Here is a 25937-nt window from a genome sequence, read left to right on the forward strand (position 1 = left end):
ACTGTTAGATCCTGGAGCTGATTTTCTGTGTGTCCTTGTGCATGTGTACAGTATGTGTGTCAAAATCCCCTTGGTCACCTAGTCCATCATCTGGCCCTGTTGCCCCGGGTAGAGTGTGTGTAGACGTAGAGTGTGTATGGGTGAGTGTGTGGCTGAGTTGGCTGCTGGTGCTGCTTCCTCACCGAGGGCCATGGAGAGAGGAGATAACACTGGCCAGCGTCCAGACTTCTGGCTTTGGTGCTCGGTGCCCCGGCATCCTCCTCTACACAAGAGCGCAGTGGAGAGAGAAAAAAAGAGAAATACTGCAGGCCAACAAGGCCTTTGTTTCCTGTCTGGGGAGGGAGCGAGGGAGGGAAGGAGAGATAGAGAGAGAGATGGAGGGAGAGGTAGGGGTGGAGCCGGGAGGACAAGAGGAAGTGGTCTCCTTCCAGCTGCGCGCCAGGGCCCAGAGCCGCAGGGAGCACTTCCTGTAGTCTGGCCTTCACTATAGGCCACACCTATCAGCTGGAGACAGAGAGAGAGAGAGAGAGAGAGAGAGAGACAGACACGGGTGGAGAAGCCTAGAGGATTGGCTTGAAATCACTCCAAATGGTTATCTAGGGGTGAGGGGAAAAAAAAACTTTATAGTATCCTCAGGTACAACACACTTAATAATTAGTTTCTAAGCTACATTACTACTTTATGGAGGCTATTATTAGCTTCTTACATGATAAAACCATCAACCACTTAAGTGCATTATACACTCAAAAGAAAGATTGTGTGCAAGTTTGGGCCTTGATGCTTTAAGGCCAGCCAGTCATCTCAAGGCTCACTGTAAACCAAACGCTGCCTAGAGTACCTCTTGTTTGCTGGCCGATCTGGGCGTGAGGTCATTGGAGGTAATGTCTGATAAAATTATCGCCGTAGGAAAACAATCAGAACAAATATTTCCAGGCCCGAGCCCGCCACTTCCTCTGCGGCTGTGTGAGAGCGCGCCAGCGGGCAGAGCCCATCTCCCTGACTCAGCTCCGCGCCGTGGAGATTAGAACGTTGACATAAAAGGCAAAGGCAACGTTTCGCACCGCGTTCCCGGTTCAAGGTAACCCCACAGGGTCGTGCAGCCAGAGAGGGGCCATTGTTCTTTGGAGCGTTGGAAAGATGGGACGTGGGCCCTGGCTGAGACGTTTAGCGATAAGCGCTAAGTGAGGCTCCAGCGGTGACTCGGCGCTCCTGAGGACAGCTTGTGTGGTCCGAGTGGCATTCCTTTCCCCCCTTTTTTTCTGCAGAAACTCGACTCGGCAGAGTGTTGCAAGCTCAGCGCTTGCACGTCAACATTATTAGATCCGCTGCCGTGAGGAGATGGTGCAGATTACGGTTTTGATCCGTCCCGTGTTGCGCTAACTTAATCCCCGCGCCACACTAAACACTGCTCAAGACGGCATGTGCCGCTTCAAAGCCCTCTTGGCGTCCATTTTTTTTAGTTCCCCCCATGCCCCCACAACCCCACCCTGACATGTGGTGTGTGTGTGTGTTTGTGTGTAGTGTGTGTGTGTGTGTGTGTGTGGGAGGGAGTGTGTCACAAAACCAGCTGCTGAAGTAGTCAGGCAGAGTGGATTAAAACTCACCCTCACAGCACAGCACTGATGCTCCCCACACAATTAAATATGTAGAGCCCTTATCCCTTATCCGAGTACTGCATCACTAAATAACCTCACTAGGATAAATAGCAGAGTTCCTATCTCTCAGAAGCACAAGCTTCTTCTCATTGGCTGAACCGTTTATACTCGTTGAACTCATTTGAACCCCTCCCCTTCCTAATGCACCCTGAAATGAATTCAAATGACAGTTGGTCCTGTGCATCACGCCAGGAAGAGTCTATTACAGACACCTGGTTAGGATGCTGCACTGATTATTGGCCTCAGTATGAGCGGAATAATAATGTTGGAAACATATCCTGAGGATGTTGTTTGACTTACTTGCACTAAGCAATTAGTGTGTCGTAATTTGTCTTTTAGAAACGTGAGTTAAAAAGAAATTAGAATGAGTGCAGCGTGATAATTAAATTACACATCAAAGGCCTCACAGCACACTGCTCAGGATCCAGATGGATATGTATGTGTGTGACATTTGTTGTGTGTGTGTGTGTGTGTGTGTGTGTGTGTGTCTGCATGTGCACGTGCATGTTTGTTTGTGTTAAAGAGCTCATTCCGTGCAAGTCCACACCCTGGCATTTTGCAAACGCAGCATGAATAACTGTTGAAAACCCACATTGTCTGTGCCATCTGCCACCTGCTCGCATGATACACATAGACACCCACACACACACACACACACACACACACACACACACACACACACACACACACACACACACACACACACACACACACACACATAGGCATGCCATCTAGTGGCCAGACACAGCACTGTATCACCTCTCCCTATGCTAGACCCTTACCTGTTCTACTTCCCATTATTATTGGCAGTACAATATGTTCCCTCAGAAGCTGTTTCCTCTGCGGTATGATCATCTCTTCCAGTAGTGTGCACAAACCTACCCTTCACTCATTACCTTGACATTATACAGCTTGACCTTGACATTACGAAAGTGGAGTTGGTGGAATTGGTGGAGTTGGTGGGTGGAGATGATGTGAAATGTCTGTTTCTCTAGGAGCACATTCCGGTTTGGTCCATGGAGAAGTCCATTTAGAGCTGCTGTTGAGTAACTGCTGCTCTTTAAGCTGTTGCCTGGCCTCTCCTAATGGTCAGATACTTCCCTCCCATCTCTCTCTCTCTCTCTCTGTTTTTGCTTCTTGGGCGTGGCGTTGATCAGAGTTCCACCAGGAAATGGAGCCGAGGGTAAACTGTACCAAGAAGCTGCGGCAGCACGTCAAGCAGGACCCCTGGAACCTGCCCAGCAGCGTCCAGGCCCTCACGCAGACCATTGCCAAGTTTGTCGAAGGTTAGTTTCCAAAACACACCCGCCAGCCGTGCTGTGCCACGCAGCCAAGCCTAAACAACCAAACCACACCACATGGCCACAAGCCACCGGGGAGGGAATGTGTGTGTGTGTGTGTGTGTGTGTGTGTGTGTGTGTGTATGTGTGTTTGTTCACTAGGTGTGTCGTGCCAAAACATATTAAATCATGGTGGAAGTGGACAGGTGAAAATGAGGCGATAAATCTCGGGAGATTGGTCATTGGCAAGTCGAGTAAGCTTACTTTTTTAGTGGTCATAGATGGAATAGGTCAGATTCAGAATATATGGCCCATGTGGACAACATCACTACATGTAGCTTCCCAGAAAACGGCAAAGGACCTGATGAATGTGTTTGGGTGTGTATTTGCATAAGTACTATTTTATTTATACATACCAGTTGTTTCTGGCTCCAAATGTATCCAACTGACATTTTCAAGTTTACATGATAATTCAGACCTCTGCTGCATTTTTTCCTTGAAAACATAGGCTGGATAGATTGTATCTTTGTAAGGGTTCTTTGTTGCCTAAATGGTTCCCATTAAGCGTTTGTCAGGGAACTCTTAGTAGAACCTTATTTTCCTGAGAAATTAATACAGAGGAACAAATGGAGACTCTTAGTTGATATGAGAATATTCTAAAAAGTTCACACACAGACACACACACGCACGCACACACACACACTTAGACAGACAGACAGACACACACACACACACACACACACACACACACACACACACACACACACACACATACTGTACATATACACTCACACACAAACACAATGATAACAATCATATGACACCCCTGGGAAAGCAAAACGATGTGTGGTGAACTCGAGCAAAAACAAGCAGTGGAATATTACAAGCCTGTGTGTTTACAGTGTTTCTCTTAATGTGTGTGTGTCTAAGGATACCCCTGCCTTGCGGTCGAGCCTTTTTTTTAGTGAGGCTCTAAATCTGCCAGACACCTTCCCAGAGCTCCACATGCCTGTAGTAAATGGTCAAATAGAATAGAATTGTTTACTTTTACTGTTTCTCACCCAATTTGGTGTACGGTTTGCCTTTCTGGACAACGCTGAAATGCTGATGTACTTTATGTGTGAAAAATTCTGTTGTTAAAGAATGAGAGCGATTTAAGGGGAGAGAGAATTTGTGTGTGTGTGTGTGTGTGTGTGTGTGTGTGTGTGAGAGAGAGAGAGAGAGAGAGAGAGAGAGAGAGAAAAAGAGTGAATGTGCTGGCTCCAACTGAATTGGTGTGTTTGTGTTATGTGGTTTCAGAGGTGAAGACGCGGCTGCTGTTGGTCTTGCTGCAGTACACAGGTCTTTTTCACTTCTCATCACACTCTCTCATCTGTGTGTGTATATACATGCGTGTGTTTGTGTATCTGTGTGTGTGTGTGTGTGTGTGTGTGTGTGTGTGTGTGTGTGTGTGTGTGTGTGTGTGTGTGTGTGTGTATGCATGTGTGTGCGTGTGTGTGTGTGTGTGGTGTGTGTGTGTGTGTGGTCCTGCAGGACACAGTTCTGGTCCACTTCTCATCACACTTTCTCATCTGTGTGTGTATGCATGCGTGTGTGTATCTTTGCGTGTGTCTGTGTGTCTGTGTGTATGTGTGTATCTGTTCTGCTGCAGTACACAGGTCTGTTCCACTTCTCATCACACTCTCTCTGTGGCCAGACACACAGACACACGCAGTAGGCACAAACACGCATCAGTGGAGAGACTAATAGACAGACAAGAAAACAGACTGATAGACTGATGAATGGATTAGTAGGATATAGATATATAGATGAATTGATTCATAGATTGACAGATACTTACATTGATTGATTGATTAATTGATTGATTGATTGATTGATTGACAGATGATCTGTTATCAAGATATTTTATATATTCATTCATTCACTGAACCTGGTGCTAAAAAGCGGGCCATCCTGCGGCCTTCCTCTCTCTCTGGCTCTCAACTCTGGCTGTGTGCTGAGCGGTGGGGAAACTTATAAAGACCCAGGAAATAAATGATTGACTGTCAATGACGCCAGATGTGCTTTAATTACGCCAGCAAGGCAATAACTGCAGTCAAGAAAGTCATTCCAGGATCCTTCAAGGAAAATTACCTCCGAGATCGGCACCCTGACCAGCCTGTGCAATGTCCTTAAGGAAAAACATAATGTCATTAAAAATGCTTCACATCTCAAGGTTATGGCAGGGGAGTGTTCATAATATTTAGCTGTGGGGAATAATTGTAGACTTTGATTATAGCGCATTATAAATTCCTGAGAGGTTCACGAACCCGTTTTAAAAACGAGCAGATTGCTTAACATATTTTTCATAAAATAATGGCAGCCAATTATTTTTCCTGGATCAGTGCACCTGTGTAGCAGTGGGAGTGCTTAATTTTGGGCGGGCTAAAGCTATTACAGCCAGAACCAGAACAGAGTTATCTCTGAGTTTCACTCCAAAACGAAGCTAAAGAGATGGAGACTACCAACTCTGAAACCCTTTTTTCCAAAGTTAAATAAATAAAAAAAACCTTTTTAAATTCATGTAATTTTTATCCTCATCTCTCCCTTACTCTCACTCTGTTCCTCTCACTCTGTCATTCCCCCTTTTCCATTCCTCCTTTTCCTGCTCTCATTCTTCTCACTGGCTATTTTCTCTCCATTACTTTTTCTTATTGTTACTATTCTTTCCCCTCTCTCTATATCTTGTCTTTCATTCACTCTATCTCCCTCCCTCCCTTCCATCTCTAAACACCTCTTTTTTCACACTCATCCTGTCTTTGCCCCCGTCTCCTAAATCACCTTCCTGTCTCCCACTCTCTCTCTCTATTTCAATGTCACCTCTCAATCACTTGTCATATCTGTCCTGTCCTCTCTCTCAATCATTTATCATTTCTCTCTCTATCATATCCCTCCCTCTCTCCCTCCCTCCTCTGTTCTCCCTTTTTCTTTCTCCCTCTACATCTTTCTCATATTCACCATCATACTGTACCACGGCTTTCACTGACCTGCCTCACTCCCCTACCTTCACTTATCATCTCACCCCCTTTTCTTCTTCTCTCCTTCCTCTTTTCATCTTCTCTTACTTTCCCTCAATAACTGTTCGGTTACACTTTACTTGACAGTGTCGACATAAGAGTGACATGACACTGTCATGAATGTGTCATAAACAAGTCATAAACGTTTATGTCATAACGCTTCTGTTATTAAGTGACATTCGTTTTTTGTCATAACAAGTTAGGGTTAGGTTTAGGGTTAGGGTTAGGTTTAGAGTTATAATTAGGGTTAGGATTAGGGTTGGGATTAGGGTTAGGGTTGGGGTTAGAATTAGGGTTAGAGATTAGGATTAGGGTTAGGTTTCATGTATCATGACAGTGTCATGTGCAGGGTTCGTACAGGTGCTTGAAATCCTTGAAAATGCTTGAATTTTAATGTTGCGTTTTCAAGGTTTGAAAAGTGCTTGCATTTCGGATAAAGTGCTTGAAAATGCTTAAAATTGTACGTGTATTTCTTTTGACACAAATAGCTATCTGACAGAATAGTTAGCTTATTAGATGCAGAACGTCGGAGAGTTTAAAATTAAAACTTCTCCGCCATGGTCCTCGGTTGCGCACCGATCTGTGTAGGCTATGTGACTGATCTGCCAGTCTGTTTTCATGCGTGACAACGCCCCCCTGCACACAGTCGGAGATGACCATCAACATGAAGTGAGGTTGCCGTTTCAATGTGCGTTGGTTAGAAAACAGCTATTTTGGACTGCTGAACAGAAATCATGTAGGCCTAGGGTCTTACAGATGCATTGCTAGCTAGGTCGCCATTAAAGCTAACATATTATTGAATAGGCTACTTAGCTCCAATCATTGGAAGACAAGGAAAAAGTTAGGTTGAAGAGGGAGACGAAACTTTATGGCATGTGAATGCAAAACCGCACCAGTCATGTCTATGGCTGTATCTACCATAGAGGTCATCTTTCTTTCTTCAAATTTCGTTTTATTTCCTAGGGTTAGTTAGTTGTAGATATACCTCTGACATGTCAAAACGAAAGTAGAGTTGACTGCTATCGCGGAGCTATGTCCTAACTAACGACGCAACACAGTGTCTCACGCAGCTCAAATAAACTTCAATACCCACAAATCCATTGTCCAAAATAAATAATAGTCAGACCTGAACAAAGGCTGACTTCAAGGCCTACTCAAAATGTTATGCTGAAATTCAGTGGAGTTGCAGCTAGCTAACCCGCACTGATAGTAGCCTAGATAGTAGATAATAGTAGATATTTATATGGATATTATCTAAGCATGATATTGATTATCGGTCAGTTATTTACACAGGAGACGAGAGAAGGGAAATCAGGCAGAAAGGTGGAAATGAGGAGAAAGAATTAGGAGAAGGGAGGGAAATAATAGGCAAAGGGCCCTCACAAGTAAGTGAGAGACAAGATGTGACACTCACTGTGTCAGAAGGTACAAGCTCCGCAGCCTATGACACTGCAATTTATAAATGCAACATTCACTACTCTGATGAGGAGAAGCAGAGCATTCCTAATTAAAGATGGAGCAGAGATCAGTATAAATATCCTCAAAACCAATTGGAGAAAATGCTCTTGAAATATACAGGTGCATCTAAAAAGTAGAATATTGTGGAAAAGTGTGTTGGTTTAAGTTATAAACAAAACATGTTTACTGAACTGAAACTGAACAAATGTTTCTACGTCATACGGCAAAATGATCATGATAGCCTTTACATTACAGCCCTCTATGGTTAAGTCTTTCATAGGCATATATAGGCTACTTTGCTATTTTATAAATGTACCATATGCCTAATAGGCTGTATTTCTAAGTGTGATTTATGCTATAATGTATAAATTATATTTATGTAAATGTATCTATTAGTTTCCACAATATTCACCATAAGTCATCATTTAAGGGGTTATTTTTAAATGTTTTCTTCCTTGGGGGCATGCCCCCGGACCCCCATAGTATTTTGCGGGGGGCAACATTTCTATCAACACCCATGACCTCGGTTACATTAATACACAGGATTAGATGTTAAAATCCCTTGTGCCAAAATCCAAGGTAAAAACACATTCAGAAGCCCCTGCTCAAGTTTAACTTTAAAAAGCACACTACCCACAAATCCGCCAACAAATGGTCACAAGCACAATGCAAATGGCCTATCCAACAGCAGTAGCCTATATAGTATGCGGCATGTCATTGGGGTTATCAAGTGGGCACCCTCATTCACCGATGTTTCATTAAATTAGGCCCACGACACCTCATGAAGGCTTAACAGTGAAACCAGCGTCCTGGAGACACTCCCCTCCATGCTACCACCATATTACCACATTGAAATATCCAATACTCAAAATACTCTTAACCAGCCCAGGCATGGTCTAAGTTGGCTAGGTCGGTCCGTCCCGTTGATGTGGACTGAACCATAAACCATAAAGAACCTTAGCCAAGTACCATCACCCTAGGCACAGCCCATCACAAACACAAAACAAATTAGCCAGTTAGCTTAGCCCATTATCTTAGGCCCCATCCCAAACACAAAACAAATTAGCCAGCAGTTAGCAGTTAGCTTACGCCCCATGCTGCCCCATATTACCACAACAAGCATCCAAATACCCTTAACCAACCTAGGCATGGTTTAAGTTGGCTAGGTCGGTCCGTCCCGTTGATGTGGACTGAACCATAAACCATAAAGAACCTTAGCCAAGTACCATCAACCTAGGCACAGTCCATCACAAACACAAAACAAATGAGCCAGTTAGCTTACCTTAGCTTGCGCCCCAGGAAGGGTAACTTCTCCTTACCCACGACCAAAACAAATGAGCCAGTTAGCTTACCTTAGCTTGCGCCCCAGGAAGGGTAACTTCTCCTTACCCACAACCATTCGCTTGCCCGTTCTGCTGCTAAGGACATGTTACTAACCACCTGCCTTAGACTTCGACCACAAATGCCCAGTTCAGACAGCAAGCCAATCTGGCAGATCTGGCCACAAACCCACGTGCACCGATTTCAATAGGCCTTAATCGTGCACTCCAACCTCGCTTAGCTGCCTCCTCTGCTATTTCAGTATATTTAGCTCTCTTCAGCTCATTGGCCACTTCCACTCTGTCTTCCCAAGGAACAGTGAGTTCAATGAAGTAAACTATCTTCTCTGAATCCGACCATAGATTTACGTCAGGACGTAGCTTAGTACTCACTATATGTGGAGGTACCGCCATCTGCTGGCCAAGATCAACCTTCATTTCCCAGCCCGCCCCATTTTTCAACTGGCCGGTTTTACACCTGGCCTTCGCGGAACAAGGTTTATCCCCCTGACGTACAAAGTTAATTTGCCTTACCCCTTTACTAGCTGCTAATGAATTGACTTCTCTTCTTTTATCCTCTATTGCCGCTGCCACACATTTCAATACCTGGTTATGACGCCACGTATACCGCCCCTGGGTGAGACTTACCTTGCATCCTGATAGGATATGGTGGAGACTGCCCACACACGAGCAAAGTATGCATTTATCATCCTCACCAAACCATTGACTTAAATTCTTGGGAGATGGGAGCACATCATATGTAGCACCTAACATAAATCTGATCTTACTAGCTTCCATGCCCCATAGATCTTTCCATTTAATCTGTCTTTTTTCCACCCCTTCCCAGTTCACCCACTGCCCTTGTTTTGCCTGCGACACTGCCTTAGTACATCTTACAGCCTCCTCCTGTCTATGCATTTCCTCCACTACCATTTTCCTCTTTTCTCCTGCAGAAGCCTTACTCCACAAGGGTTTACTTGCACCCACCCCTAGACCCCCCCGCCCGTGCTGCACATGGCCCATTATATCTCTATGCTTCAATGCTGATTGAGCTTGCTTAACTGCCTGCTCTGGGTTCCACTTCCTCCCTGCATTAACTGAGGGTGCAACTTTCCTCACCACTGGGTCCTTGGACTGAGTAAGAGTCAATTCCAATCTAGCCTTAGCACACTTAAATTCCTCTGTCAGACTAGATATTGGCAACTCTACAATACCCTTCCCATACAAGGCTACACTGCTTAAGCAGCGTGGGACTCCGAGCCATTTTCTGACAAAGGAGTTGATCATTTTTTCCAACCTCTCTACCTTTGACAGAGGAACTTCATAAACTGTCAATGGCCACATTAGCCGAGGCAACAAACCAAACTGCAAACACCACAGCTTGAGCTTACCTGGCAGCCCCGACTTGTCAATTTTTGCAATACCTTGCCTAGTGACCTGTCTCAAGTCTTCAACCTGTGATTTATCACTAAGGCTTGCATCATACCACCTTCCCAGGCTCTTCCCTGGTTTCTCCAGAACTGTGGGAATCACCTCCTTATTTATAGCAAACTTCTTATCTGTTACCTTCCCTTTAATAATTGAGAGACTCCTAGACTTACTTGGTTTCACCTTCATTCTGGCCCATTGCAGATTACTATTTAACTTACCCAGCAACCTGTTGGTGCATGGAACGGTTGTCGTCAAGGTTGTCATGTCGTCCATGAAAGCCCGAATCGGGGGGAGGCGTGGCCCTCCCTGCAACTTCTCCCCGCCCACTACCCATTTTGAGGCCCTAATAATGACCTCCATTGCCATTGTAAAAGCAAGTGGGGAGATGGTACATCCGGCCATGATTCCTATCTCAAGTTGTTGCCAACCTGTGGTGTAATCAGCTGTAGTAAAACATAATTGAATATCCAGAAAGTATGCTTTTACTAGGCTTTTATTGCTACCTGGGATTCTGAAATAATCAAAGGCCTCCCACAACAGACTATGCGGCACAGACCCAAAAGCATTAGCCAAATCCAAGAACACAACGTGCAGGTCTCTCTTCTCACGCTTTGCTAATTGAATTTGGTGCCAAATCATGCTGGTATGCTCTAAGCACCCGGAGAAGCCAGGAATTCCAGCTTTTTGCACCGTGGTATCAATTAGTTTATTCCTTTCAAGGTAATTTGTCAGTCTCCGTGCCACCACACTAAAGAAAACCTTCCCTTCAACATTCAGTAGACTAATTGGCCTAAATTGATTAATCTCCACTGCGTCCTTTTCTTTGGGAATAAATATTCCCCCAGCCCTCCGCCAAGCCTTGGGAATACTCTGCTTTTTCCAAACTATCTTCATTAATTGCCATAAAAATCTTAAAACATCTGGTGCACTCTTATACAACCGGTAGGGCACTCCATTAGGTCCCGGGGCTGAAGAGGCCCTTGCACGTTTTATTACATCTTGCACCTCTTTCCACCTTGGTGGACTATCGTCGCATTGGCTACTTAATTCACCAATAGGTGGGATATCAGCAGGAAGTACCATCTCCCTGAACCTCTCCCTATCTTTGTGCACTCCCTCTAAATACTCCTCAAGCTTCTGCTTAGGTTCCAAAAGACTACCACTCTTCTGCATTACGAATAAAGACTTAACAAACTTAAATGGGTCTTTATAGAATGCTAGTCGGGCTCGTGATTTCTTCTTCCTATTTTTCCTAATATTTTCAGCTCTTCTTAGCACTAGTAACCGCTCCCTCACATCTGCCTGTAGACAGTCAATACCTTCCTTCTCATCATCTGTAGCTTTTCTCCACTGCTTCTTAAGCTGCCTCCTCTCCTTGATAAGTTTATCTATCTCCTGCTGGCGCCTAGATTTAACTACCTCATGTAGCCGTTTTGTCCTTCTCTCAATAGTCCCAAATCTTTCCTTACCATAGCTATAAATAATGTCTCCCATTTTCTCTAATTTGCTTTCAGCCGTCCCCTTGAGCTGACCCAGGATACTGACCAAATCACTATTAACATCTTCCCACATTCTACATTCTGCTGCGCCTGGCCATCTAACCCCAGGCCTATGACCATTAATCTTCTCCCTCCTTGGCTGACTGGCCTCTCTCTCTGCCTCAGTGCTAGAACTTACCTCAACAACAGGGGTACTGATGTCCTGCGAACTGTGGGTTTCTTCCTGTCGCTGGACTTCAACCGACTGACTTGATGCACTTCTTAAGAAATAGCTATCAATGCGGGGACCCTGTGTTCCCTCTACCAAGCACTTCTTTTTCCCTTGATGAATTTTCAGGCCCTTTAGACTTGTAACCTTCTGCCAACCACACACACACATCTGCAGCTTTTTCTCAGTTTTCTCTGAACTAGTGGCTTCCACAAACATGTTTTCCTTACTCGTAATCAAATTCGTTCCAGGGTCAGTAACCATGTCTATCACAAGTGAGTCATCTTCCGCCCCTGCTCTCGCTGACTCTAGGGGTATTTTTTCATTATGTCGGTATTTGAATCGGTATTTGAGTCGGTATTTGAATCCTGACTTGGTCATGTCAAACTTCAGCTCAGTTTTGTGGTTTAATGCTTATAGGCCCTACAAGTGGAAAGACATTAAAACACCATGCATATGTGCATATCGTGCCTTTTGGCAAGAAGTTAAATTTATCCAATTATATGACAACTCAGTCATCTTTACGTCACCCAACGTCACATCTCCGCATTGCTAGCCTACTGGTTGGTAGCTCATGATAACAAATGTAGGCCTGTCTGCATGCCGTTGTAGGCAAGAAAGAGACATAATCAGTCTTGACTGTCATGAAAGAGCAGCCTTAACATTAGTTTGAGTTCACATATTCAGCAAAGAATAGTTATTTGTTGGGTGATTATTTTCTTTTCCTATTTTATTTATTTTTTTAATGTTTTTTTTTTTTTTTTGGTATATTGACTCAGCCAGTTAGATAGCAAGCAAAGTCTACTTCCAGACAGGTGACACATGACAAGTTTTCCTTTCATTTCTTTTCCTGCTATTAAGAAACACAATTTTGTCTGTTAAAACCATCTTTAAATGATAAAAAAGTGAAAATCATTTTGAGTTAGTATATTCATATAATGTAATTTGCCACCGCTGTAAAGTGCTGGAAAAGCTTGAAAATTGACCTTGAAAGTGCTTGAAAAGTGCTTGAATTTGAACTTGGAATAGGTGTACGAACCCTGCATGTGTCATTTCGTGTTTTTCTCAAGTGCCTCATATCTCTCTCCTGCTGCTCGTCCAGACTCCGAGGCCCAGTTGCGGAGGGACATGGTGTTCAGCCAGAGCCTGGTGGCATCGGTCTGCTCCTTCTCGGAGCACCTGCTGGCCGTGCTCAACCAGGCGCTGGGCAGTGAGAGCGAGGCCCAGGAGGCCAGCCGCCGCTGGCTGGACCAAATCGCCTCTGCTGGTCTGCTCTTCCACTTCCAGTCCCTGCTCTCCCCAAACCTGGTGAGTCACTCATGCTAGCCTAGTGTGCTTCTCTCGCTCTCTCTCTCTCTCTCTCTCTCTCTCTCTCTCTCTCTCTCTCTCTCTCTCACAGACCTGTGTACTGCAGCAAGACCAACAGCAACCGCGTCTTCACCTCTGAAAGCACATAACACAAACACACCAATTCAGTTGGAGCCAGCACATTCATTCATTCTCTCTCTCTCTCTCTCTCTCTCTCTCTCTCTCACTCTCTCTCTCAAACTTAGTGAGTTTCACTAACCTAGCTCCCAGTTAGTGAGTGCTTTTGTCTCTCTCTCTCTCTCTCTCTCTCTATTTCCATCTTTCATTCTCCTCTCACACGTGCTGTTTTCACCACATCTATCCAAATCTATATGTTCTCTCTGTGGTTCCCGTCCTATTTCTGTTTCTTGTTTTATCCTTAATCCCTCTGTCTAAAACAGACCTCAACCCTCTCTCTTTCCTGCTTCTATTTCTTTCTTTCCTTTCTCTATCCCTCTGTGTCTTTCTTCTCTCATCTCTCTCTTTCATATGAACACACACACACACACACACACACTGTTCACCCCCCCCCCCCTTCTCCCACTTTCTGAGCTGTGCGTCACACCTGACTCAGCAGGCATGACTCAGCAGTAAGCTCATCCCCAAATGAATCAGGATCTGGCGTCTCAGCTGCTGCTGAGCTCTGTTCAGTTTCCTCCTCCTGTGTCATGGAACCACACGGTGCACAACAACGTAAGCTCCGTGCTAAACTCCTCTCCTTTTCTCACCTCTCCTCTCCTGTCCCTTCCTCTCCACATCTCTCCTCTCCTCACCACCCCTCTCCTCTCTACATATCTCTTCTCTCCTCTCCTTACCCCTCCTCTCCTCTCCATATCTCTCCTCTTCACTCTCTTCTCCTCTTCTCCTCTCTACCCCTCTCTCTTCTCCTCTCCTCTCCACATCTCTCCTCTCTCCTCTCCTCTCCACATCTCTCCTCTCCTCTCCACCACTCTCTCCTCTCCTCTCCTCTCCTCTCCACGTCTCTCCTCTCTCCTCTCCTCTCCTCTCCTCTCCACATCTCTCCTCTCCTCTCCACCTCTCTCTCCTCTCCTCTCCACATCTCTCCTCTCCTCTCCTCCACTCTCTCCTCTCCTCTCCTCTCCTCTCCTCTCCTCTCCTCTCCTCTCCTCTCCACATCTCTCCTCTCTCCTCTCCTCTCCTCTCCACATCTCTCCTCTCCTCTCCACATCTCTCCTCTCTCCTCTCCTCTCCACATCTCTCCTCTCCTCTCCACCTCTCTCTCCTCTCCTCTCCACATCTCTCCTCTCCTCTCCTCCTCTCCTCCACCTCTCTCTCCTCTCCTCTCCACATCTCTCCTCTCTCCACATCGCCTCTCTCCTCTCCTCTCCTCTCCACATCTCTCCTCTCTCCTCTCCTCTCCTCTCCACCACTCTCTCCTCTCCTCTCCTAATTAATTCTGCGGTGCATGTGAGTCATCAGGAGGGCTGTGCTCCAGCTAACAACACGCTAAATGCTCCTAGTGAGAGTTCTCCAGGGCGCAGCAGAACTGCTTTGCCCGTTGCTTTGTTTATTAGCCAAATGAAAAAAAAAGAGAGAAAAGAGAGAAATCTCCTCTGAGTCATGAGGTGGCACTGGAAGAAAACGCTACCCACTACTTTTGAACAGGAGTGTCATTGTTATGCAGAAAATAGCACTTTGTTATGCAGAGAATAGAACTTTGTTGCTCTGTTTCTAATGAGGGGGGCACCACCCCCCCAACTGTAATCTCTGCATAATGAGCACAGGAGCACAGAGCAATTAATCCAACCTGGGCCGCACAACTACATACAACACACCACTACATCACAATTACATACAATACAGCACAACACAACACAACAACATACAACACACCACTACATCACAATTACATACAGCAGACAACACACAACACACAACAGTATATCACAATACAAACAGCAGACAACACACAACGCACTACACACAATACTACATATCTCAATAAAAACAGCAGACAACACAACACAGCACTACAGTATATCACAATACAAACAGCAGACAACACAACACTACAGTATATCACAATACAAACAGCAGACAACACAACACAGCACTACAGTATATCACAATACAAACAGCAGACAAAACTATATCACAGCACTATATCACACATATTATCATATTATAAATACAGCACAACTATGTGAAAGTTACGTGTTTTTGAGACGTTCTTCGCATGAAAGTCACAAATGAAATTTTCGGTTTTACAAATGCACAACTATATTTGTAAAAATCAATATACGAGTTACAAATATGATTTTTTTATTTGTAGATATCAAAACACACATGCAAATCAAGAAATATTTGTGGATCCCCCTCTGCGCATATACAAATATTATTGAGACAAATTTAGCTCCATACACAACACAATAGCTCAGAGCACCACACTGCAAAACGGGCCACCCACAGGCAGTACATCACATCACAATGGAAACCGCCACTCCAAAATACAGAGCAAAGTTGCCCAGCTAAGCAGAAAAGCCCAGAAACGACTTTAACATGTGCGCTGTGTGTGTGTGACCCAGTGTGACATGACCCAACTGAACTCAGCTTGGCCCAGCGGGACACAACACAGAGAACCTGTTACCTACAGTATCCACCACATTGCACTACGAAGCACAAGACACACAACAAAAAGTGCTGACACATTAAACAAAGTGCTTACACATAATTTGCAAAGGCACACTCCACACATCCACATGTGTACCCCCCACCCCCCCCCCATACGTACAACACACAACATTCACACAGACACACACACGCACACACACACACACAATGCAGTAAGTAAAATACACCCAGTAAGGTCAGGCCTGTGGGTGCTCTCTCCTTTGTGGTCTGTTATTTTTACCAGCTGACTCCAGATCAGCTGTTTTATATCTCCTCATCAGCTTCAGACAAGGCCACCTCCACATGGCTGTTCACACTGGAGCAGAAGAGACCCACACAGATCTGAGCAGGGCCATATCAGAACCAAAGCCATTTTCAACCCGAGTTCTGTGATGTCTTAAGGCCCATTCACACCAAGAACGATAACTATAAATAAATATCGTTCTTGTTAATATGAATGGCGACATTCACACATAAACTATAACGATAACGACATGAAGAACGATATCGTTGGGGATCACTCAGAGCGATTTTCCTAACGATAAAAAGCTAATAGCCAATCAGAACCCATCGAATTTTAACCGTCGCATTCATTAACACATGGAGAGACTTTGTTTATCGTTTTGTGAACGCTTTTATCGTTATGGTTATAGTTATCGTTCTTGGTGTGAATAGGCCTTTACAGCCATTTGGAGGAGGACCTTTTGTTGTGTATGTTCAATCCTCTTGGTTGTCACCCTACATACCTACTGACGTGACCTGAAACAGTCCTGAGGATATGGGTGAAGATCTGAGCCTTATCAGGGCTAGAACAACTCCAGCATCTGGGTCCTTCTGGGCTTCTGTGGGTCCTGTTGGCTTGATTTTGGATGGAGAGAACTCGTTTGTGTACATTTCAACCTCTCCATTTATTTCCTCACATAGCTCCACGTCTGTGGAACAGATCTGCGCAGGCATCAGCCGGATCTGGACAGGGCCAGAGAAACTCCAGCATCTGGAGTGGCTTCTGTTACGGTCTAGTTTTGGGAGAAGAAAACCTTGTGTATATTTCATTCTCTCCGCTTCCTCTCCTCATCGAGCTGATGGCCACCATGTATGTTTTCATGACACTTCCAATCTATACAAGCTGTGGTTTATCCACAGGGTCAGGCGCATCATGGGGGATCATAGGGGGGATTAGCGTTCTGGGTGAAGATGTTTGTCCGCAGTTAATTCCGCCATGGTCCACACCTGTGTCTGGGCTGGAGCTGGCAGAGGGGATCTGATAGCACTGTTTGTGTACTTCCCGTAAAAGCTTATTGACTCTTGAAAGAAGCCAGTTTCCTCAGCTTTGCTGAGGATCAGACACATTTTTTTGGAAAGTTTGGTCAGCTGAAAGGATCCTCTTCATTTGGCATTGAAGAGAGGAGCTATGTCTCCCTCTTATCAACTCTCCCCTCATCTGTCTGAGTTGTTGACCGTGTGCGGTGGCTTGTTGCTGTGATGTTGCTGTGGACGGTCAGTGTGACCAAAACTCTACTCTGCCAAGAGTTCCTCTCTCTTTCTCTCTGACTCACACTTTAATACTGTGTGTTGGGAAGCCATGAGAGCCTTCAGATGTTCCTGGACATGTACCAGCTTGATCACTAATAATGTGAGATGAATGGGGACCTACTATAACCTGATGTGGAGACATCAGCAATCGTGAATCTTGCCATAGGTGTGTGGGAGAGTGTCAGTAATGTAGCACATCTACAGGTGCTGGTCATATAATTAGAATATCATGAAAAAGTTTATTTATTTCAGTAATTCCATTCAAAAAGTGAAACTTGTATAATGTATGCATGCATTCATTCCACACAGACTGATATATTTCAAGTGTTTATTTATTTTAATATTGATGATTATCACTGACAACTAATGAAAACCCCAGATTCAGTATCTCAGAAAATTAGAATATTGTGAAAAGGTTCAATATTGAAGACACCTGGTGCCACACTCTAATCAGCTAATTAACTCAAAACAACTGCAAAGGCCTTTAAATGGTCTCTCAGTCTACAGTAGTTCTGTAGGCTACACAATCATGGGGAAGACTGCTGACTTGACAGTTGTCCAAAAGACGACCATTGACACCTTGCACAAGGAGGGCAAGACACAAACGGTCATTGCTAAAGAGGCTGACTGTTCACAGAGCTCTGTGTCCAAGAACATTAATAGAGGGGAAGGGAAGGAAAAGATGTGGTAGAAAAAAGTGTACAAGCAATAGGGATGACTGCACCCTGGAGATGATTGTGAAACAAAACCCACTCAAAAATGTGGGGGAGATTCACCAAGAGTGGACTGCAGCTGGAGTCAGTGCTTCAAGAACCACCACGCACAGACGTAAGACATGGGTTTCAGCTGTCGCATTCCTTGTGTCAAACCACCCTTGAACAAGAGACAGTGTCAGAAGTGTCTCATCTGGACTAAAGACAAAAAGGACTGGACTGCTGCTGAGTGGTCCAAAGTTATGTTCTCTGATGAAAGTAAATTTTGCATTTCCTTTGGAAATCAAGGTCCCAGAGTCTGGAGGAAGAGAGGAGAGGCACAGAATCCATGTTGCTTGAAGTCCAGTGTAAAGTTTCCACAGTCAGTGATGGTTTGGGGTGCCATGTCATCTGCTGGTATTGGTCCACTGTGTTTTCTGAGGTCTAGGGTCAACGCAGCCGTCTACCAGGAAGTTTTCGAGCACTTAATGCTTCCTGCTGCTGACCAACTTTATGGAGATGCAGATTTCATTTTCCAACAGGACTTGGCATCTGCACACAGTGCCAAAGCTACCAGTACCTGGTTTAGAGACCATGGTATCCCTGTTCTTAATTGGCCAGCAAACTTGCCTGACCTTAACCTCATAGAAAATCTATGAGATATTGTGAAGAGGAAGATGCGATACGCCAGACCCAACAATGCAGAAGAGCTGAAGGCCACTATCAGAGCAACCTGGGCTCTCATAACACCTGAGCAGTGCCACAGACTGATCGACTCCATGCCACGCCGCATTGCTGCAGTAATTCAGGCAAAAGGAGCCCAAACTAGGTATTCAGTGCTGTACATGCTCATACTTTTCATGTTCATACATTTCATTTGGTCAACATTTCTAAAAAAACTTTTTTTGTATTGGTCTTAAGTAATATTCTAATTTTCTGAGATACTGAATTTGGGATTTTCATTAGTTGTCAGTTATAATCATCAAAAGAAAGAAATAAAAGAAATAAACATTTGAAATATATCAGTCTGTGTGTAATGAATGAATATAATATACAAATTTCCCTTTTTGAATGGAATTACTGACATAAATCAACTTTTTGATGATATTCTAATTATATGACCAGCACATCTATTTCCCAGTGGAGAGTGGAGTCCAGGAGTGTTGGTGGGAGATGTCTGCCTGTGGACAAAGACCGAATGGAAGCTTGCAGTGTGCCTTGTGTTTGTTGGTTTGTTTGTTTGTCTTGGTGTTTGCAATCACGCTGTTCCTCCTCCACTTGCTAACTGGGGCAAACAGACTGAGAGTGGGTCACAGTGGGCTGACACCAGCATTTCATTTCACCACACATCACTGGGCTGTTCTCCAGGGCTGCCGGCATGAAAGGGACTCTCCTATCTCTCTGTGTGTGTGTGTGTGTGTGTGTGTGTGTGTGTGTGTGTGTGTGTGTGTGTGTGTGTGTGTGTGTGTGTGTGTGTGTGTGTGTGTGTGTGTGTGTGTGTTAGTGTTTTCAACTTCCCTCAGAATACTAGCCCACGTCAAAAACCTGAGGGCCCATAGTTACTGCCAGGGACACGGTGGTGACTTCTCAGCATCAGGATTGTGTTTGTGTGTATATGTGTGTGTGTGTGTAGTGGAAGGCATTTTGAATTTGTCTCTGTGACAGAAGCACTAATCCTGCTCCTGGGGTGCACTCTGTTTGTTTACTGGAGCGAGTGATAGACAGAACTGAAGAGAAGAAAAAAGTGAGGAAACAGAGAAAGAGAAAGAGAGGAAAGGAGGCAGAGTGCAACGACAGGAACAGAGAGAGAGAGAGATGGAGAGAGATGAGGAAAGAGGAGACACAGGAGAGATAGGAGCAAAGAGAAAAAAAACAGAGGAGGCAGAGTGTGGTGTTGGAGAGAGAGAGAGAGAGTGGATGAATGAATGAGAGAGCAGAAGAGAACGAGAGAGAAACAGAGACGGAGCGGGAGAAAGAAAGAGGATGAGAGAAGGAAAAAGAGGAAATGAAGACAAGAAGATAGAGATGGCAGTAGAGGTAGAGTAGAGAGAGGTGTGTGGAGAAAGAGAGAGAGAGAGAGAGAGAGAAGATGAGAGAATGGGAGAAAGGCAGAGAAGGAGAGAGTAGAGTGAGGGTGAGAGTGCATTGGAAAGAGAAACAGAGGATGAGCAGAGAGAGAGTGTGTGTTGATGCACTGTGCTTCTCTCCCCTCAGACGGATGAGCAGGCCATGCTGGAGGACACACAGGTTGCACTCATTGACCTGGAGAAGGTCACCTTCTACTTCCGCCAGTTCGAAGGGGAGCCTCTGGTGGCCAGTGAGTTGGTTCTCCCCTCCCTCTCTCTCTCTCTCTGTCTCTCTTTCTTTCTCTCTCTCTCTCTATGGTGCTCCTGTGTACTCCCCTCTCTGGCCCTCTCTCTGACTGTCTCTCTCTCTTTCTCTTTCTTCTCATGCTCTCTCTCTCTCTATCCTCCCTCTCTGTCCTTTTCTCTTTCTCAATTCTTAACCTTTGGCAGAGAGTGAGAGATAATCGCTCATGCGTCCCTTCAGTTGTCCTTGTGTAAGATGATATGACAGCATTGACAGGGACTGATTTAGAATGAAGTAGTTTGATCTAAACCAGATAATGTGATCTGTAGCTTTAGATATAGCCCATAATCCAAACAGCATAAATTACTGATAACATAGCCTCAGCAAAAGGGCATTATTTAAAAACACAGTAAATATTTATATGATATATTTATTGTACTGTATCATGAATTATATATGATCATAATATATTATGCTAAATTATTTAATATAGTACGTGTTATGCATGTATATTTTAGCATGCTTTTACTGCAATACATACTTTATATGTATGCTATTGAGTACATGGCATTCTTTATCTCCCGACTTGAATTGATAAGCTTGTCTCTCGTCCTCTCTGCGCTCCCCCTCTCCTCTCCCTGCAGACACGCCCATCTCTTACCAGGTGGAGGGGACGCGGCAGGCCCTGAAGGTCTGCTTCTACCTGGAGGGCTTCTACTTCGAGCAGCTGCCCCTCAGGCTCAGGAGCGGGGGAGGCGTCAAGATCTTCCCCGTCCTCTTCACCCAAGGTAGGCTACAGCAGCGGGGAACGCTGGAGCTTGGTGAGCTGGGTTGGAGAGGGTGTGTGTGAATACGTGCATGTACAATGCAACGCACGCACACACACACACACACACATACATGCACACAAACACACACACACACATACACACACACGCACACACACAGTATACTTTATGTTAGCACAGATAGATATAGGGCAAAGAAGTCATAGGTTTCCTGTATGTAACTGTATGAGTTGATGTTCAGTGTACAGTGAAGTGGGAGAGGAGTCTCAGGCTCTACACAGTTCTGCTTCATGTTGCAGTTTATAAAGCACCTACAGGAGTTACAGGAGGACCTACACGGCTGAGCTAAGGCAGAAACACACACACACACACACATACACACACACACACACACACACACACACACACACTAAGGCCATTTTCTCTCATTGTGCAGACTGGTAGGTCTGATCCATTATCTATGCTCTCAAATTCCTCCAGACACCACTGCCTCAAATATTAATGACAGGGAGTAGTGAGTGCATGTGTGTGTGTGTTCGAGTGTTTGAGAAAGAGAATGAAAATGAAGTTTATGTGAGGGACTGTGAATGTTCGTGAGAGTGAGACTGAGAATGTTTTGTGTGTGTCTGTGTGAGACAGATAGCGACTGTGTGTGTGTGTGTGTGTGTGTGTGTGTGTGTGTGTGTGTGTGTGTAAAGTAGCAGAGGGACTCACACACACACACACACACACACACACACACACACACACACACACACACACACACACACAAGGAGGAGGAGGAGCAGCAGTCCCATCCTGAGCCAGATTAGATGAGAGTGGCCTTTGTAGTGTGAATTAGAGACAGCACATTAAGTGCTTCTGACACTCGCCGTGTGGATTTAAATGGGATATCTGGAAGTCCTGTCTTCTCCTCCTACACTCTCCAGTCAGTGGAAATACTGAGTGACTGATACTAAACTAACAGTAACACAAGAGCAAAATGGCTGCCTGAGTCGATTCAAAACGATTTGCTGAAAACTGATAACATGGTTTTCGGAATCACAAGCAATATGCAATACAGAGTAACGGAGTAGCAATGGTAGGACAAGAGACAGTGAGATCAATGGGAACAAATTGGGTCAGGAAATGTGTCAAATTTCGCAAAGCTGTTAAATTGACAAAACTTGCATGTTTGCTTCACTTAAAGTTAGTGTAGTTCCGGAGAATATGTAACCTCAAGGTTTTCTTTTTAGGAACAATTTACTATAGAGCTGAATTCATGCCCGTAGCAGCGTTATTTTTCATGTCAACATCAAAAGAGAAGGCTGTTCAGTTATGGGGAGTGTGGAGTCATTCCATCAGTGTGAGATAATTAAGGGCCGTGCTCATGCTTTGATTTCTTTCCTGACTGTTGCAGAAACTATCACTGGCTTCCTCTATTAGAAACGGCTAACATGGCAACTTGTAGTGAACTTTTATACCACTCTTTATGTACATAGGGGCAATGCTATCAGCAGTGCATGAAATTAAAATGATGTGTATATTTACATTTCCACTCTCCCAAAAGCATATAAGGGAATGTTAGAGCTGCTTTGATGTAATGGAACCCACTTCACTGGCCTAAGGGTCATTATATAGTTGGTAATTAGGGGCCTGGAATATGATATACTTCCCAGGTAAATGAATACTGTTAATCTTAAGTACTTCTTGTAACTACAGGCCCTCACGGCGGAGGAATCTTGTGCTAATTAGTTAATTATGCGGTAATTACATGGTACCTCCAGCTCTGTGGCGGAAAGTGAGGACCTCTAACATGTCCGCTGTCTGTCCTGCACACAGCTCTGGAGAGCATGGAAGGCTACTACTACCGGGATAGCGTCTCAGTGGAGGAATACCAAGCCCAGATCAACACACAGTCTCTGGAGAAGGTCAAGCAGTACTACAAAAGACTTAGGTATGTTTACCTCTGTGTGTGTGTGTGTGTGTGTGTGTGTGTGTGTGTGTGTGTGTGTGTGAGTGAGAGAGAGAGAGAGGGGGGGGGTATATAGAGAAAAAAGACACATGACGATTGTGTGTATGTGTCTGTGTATGTGTGTGTGTGTGAGAGAGAGAGAGAGAGGGGGGGGGCGGGGGGGGGGGGGGGCCCTCTCTCACATGACGATCGTGTGTGTATATGTGTGTATGTGTGTGTGCACATGTGTGTGCTGTTGCATCTCTATGCATCTGCATTTGTGAGTGTTGTGTTAAGCATCTTTCTGTGGCTGCTGCCCGGCTGTTAGGTGGCACGCGGTACCGGGAGCATTTCCAGCCAGGGGAGGCGGAATAGAGGTGCCCTGTCAGGGTAGAGGGGAGGGACGCCGCTGGGTGCCTGTGTGCTGCAGGATGAGGACAGACTCAGGAGGCAAAGTGATGGAGCTGAGTGGAGATCACAGCCAGCAAGTACACACTTACTGAAGTGCTGTCTCAGAATGCAGTTTACTTTGAAGCAGATCTGGCCCAGTTCTGGCCTGCATCTGTTCATCCCCTTGCCTGAGATTCTATTCCACTATGACACAGCCCTTTAGAATCATATTGCCCTTTCTGATTGGTTGAAAATGCCCGTCTAATGAGATGGAAATTCTAAGGAATCTTATTACGGGCTCATCAAACCTCCTGTAGGAAAGGCCCAAACAATGAAATGGGTTTTGAAAACTGAAGCGTTTCAACGCATCTTTGCATTGTGTCTGTCGGTGTCGTGAGAGGGACAGACCACGAGTGTCATCCAGGCAATGCACCGCCAGAATATCAATCGTGTTTATATTAAAAGCAGAGATACTTTCAGGGGGAGAGACAGGAAACTGAGGCGAAGCTTCAAAGTCAGTCAGTCTGGTGGTAATTGCCTCTAGCCTGAGCCTATGTGTGCGTCATGCTCTCTGAAGATGAGATTGAAATGAATGGGATGGAGGCACACACACAGACAGATGAGTCTCTGAACCTATCGAGAGAGAGATCTCCGGAAACTGATTGTTCCCCTCAACAGTGATTTCCTGTTTCGCGTGTTACATCTATAAGCAGTGGGATGAATTATGAATTCTGATATCAGTTAAGAGGAGCAATGAGACGGCGATGAGAAACATGGCGCTCTGTGTTTCAAAAGTCTCATATTAAAATAGTACAAAAGGTGCAGTTTATTTAATTGCTGAATAGAATCTGTAAGACAGTATCATAAAATGTAATCACTTAAGTGTGGGTCTGTAGAGATTCATTCATGCTTACATTTACATTTATTCATTTATCAGAAGCTTTTATCCGAAATCACTTCCATTACAAGGAAGATATACATTATCTTTATCAGTATGCAGTGCTCCATGGAAATGAATCATTTTGTGCAGAGTGAAATGCTTTTTTTGTATCCATTAGCCATGGCTATGATTCTTTTGCCAGATCATTTCATGGATGGCATATGATTCAAACATCTGGAGCCAATTTCACAGATAATCATTTACAGTGCCTGATCATAAGCCAAGTCCACTGTATTAATAAAAGAGAATATATCATGGAAAGAGGCGATTTAGAGAAGCTTCGAATGGCCATGTGTGTCCCCTATCAGGAGGAAGAACAGTGGGCCACGCCTCAGGAGGAGACGCAAGGGGAGAACGACGGGAGGTTCATTTACAGGAAATCTATCCGCGTAATTTGCAAGCACCATTTTGCTTCTGGCTGCCAGCTGAAACACCCTCCCAGGATTGCTGACTGGCATTCCATGCAGCGCTGCAGTGTGCGCAGAGAAATGCTGGCATTTTCCAAAGAGTCAAACAACACCCCTCTTAATAACTTGATCCCTCCCCTTCACGCTTTTTACGACTGCGTTGCGGTAGCTGTATCTTAGACTGAGTGATCGTATTGGCATTTAATACAGTGGCCGAGTGGTTTGTATCGACTGTGCGGTGGCAGGGAAAAGCAGGAGGCGGACTCAGGGGCAAGCGGCGCAGCCTCCAAAATGTCATGGGTCCAATTAAAATACGGCCAAGGACAAAGCCCCACAGAGTGAGACTCACAGTCTAATGCCAATTGGGAAATCAGACACACATACTGTACACACACACGGAGACAGACAGACAGACACACCCACAGACACACACACACAAACACACACCTACACACACACACACACACACACACACACACACACACACACACACACACACACAGACAGAGACACAGTGTTCTCCCCTTGGACTGGCGGGAAAGTGTGAAGCTGCTTCTTAAGTGTTCCCTGAGAGTTGTGTCCAGCTCTCGTCGTTCTTCTTGCACTCTTCTTTCTGTTGTTGTTGTTGTTGTTGTTGCTGTAACCCATTTACAATAGGGCCTGTTGTTATAGTGTTTGAGCAGAGCGTTTGGGACACGGTTTTCCAGGCTTTGCTGGGATTTTATGTCTGTGCTTTGGTTTTCACGCTCAACATGAGGCATTTTATTTCAGCTCTGTCTGTGTGTGTGTGTGTTTTAACACTGCCCCATGGTTGTTGTGGGGCTCCGTACTGTGTAAGGAGCGATTCAGCTGAGTCATTGGAAGCGCAGGATATTTTTGGCGGCGGAGCCGCTGCTGTGAATGACCCTAACAGATGAGGAGTAACTGAATTGAACACATGAGGAGTAATTGAATGGACAGCAGAGCCTCCTGGAGTAATGCTGGAATAATGCTGAGCAGATGTGTCGCTGCACACCCCATGCAGGGAGGAGAGAGGGGGAGGTGGAGAGGTAGAGAAAGA

The 25937-nt window shown here is 45.0% G+C and overlaps 1 protein-coding gene across 2 annotated transcripts in view; it reads left to right on the top strand.

Annotated features, from left to right (window-relative positions):
* The window catches only part of prex2 (phosphatidylinositol-3,4,5-trisphosphate-dependent Rac exchange factor 2), a 140742-nt gene that overhangs the window by 86330 nt on the left and 28475 nt on the right, over positions 1-25937 (top strand). For both annotated transcript variants that reach the window (XM_076290911.1, XM_076290912.1), the window contains exons 30-35: positions 2813-2941; positions 4235-4276; positions 13009-13214; positions 20324-20426; positions 21064-21207; positions 23029-23143. In XM_076290911.1, coding sequence (XP_076147026.1) covers positions 2813-2941; positions 4235-4276; positions 13009-13214; positions 20324-20426; positions 21064-21207; positions 23029-23143 — 739 coding nt within the window. The remainder of the gene's footprint in view (positions 1-2812; positions 2942-4234; positions 4277-13008; positions 13215-20323; positions 20427-21063; positions 21208-23028; positions 23144-25937) is intronic.

The sequence above is a fragment of the Alosa pseudoharengus genome, unplaced genomic scaffold (assembly GCF_046254945.1).
Source record: "Alosa pseudoharengus isolate Yale_2024_CS ecotype anadromous, Long Island Sound unplaced genomic scaffold, YU_APseudo_1.1 YU_APseudo_1.1_scf_18, whole genome shotgun sequence".
Taxonomy (NCBI): Eukaryota; Metazoa; Chordata; class Actinopteri; order Clupeiformes; family Clupeidae; genus Alosa; species Alosa pseudoharengus.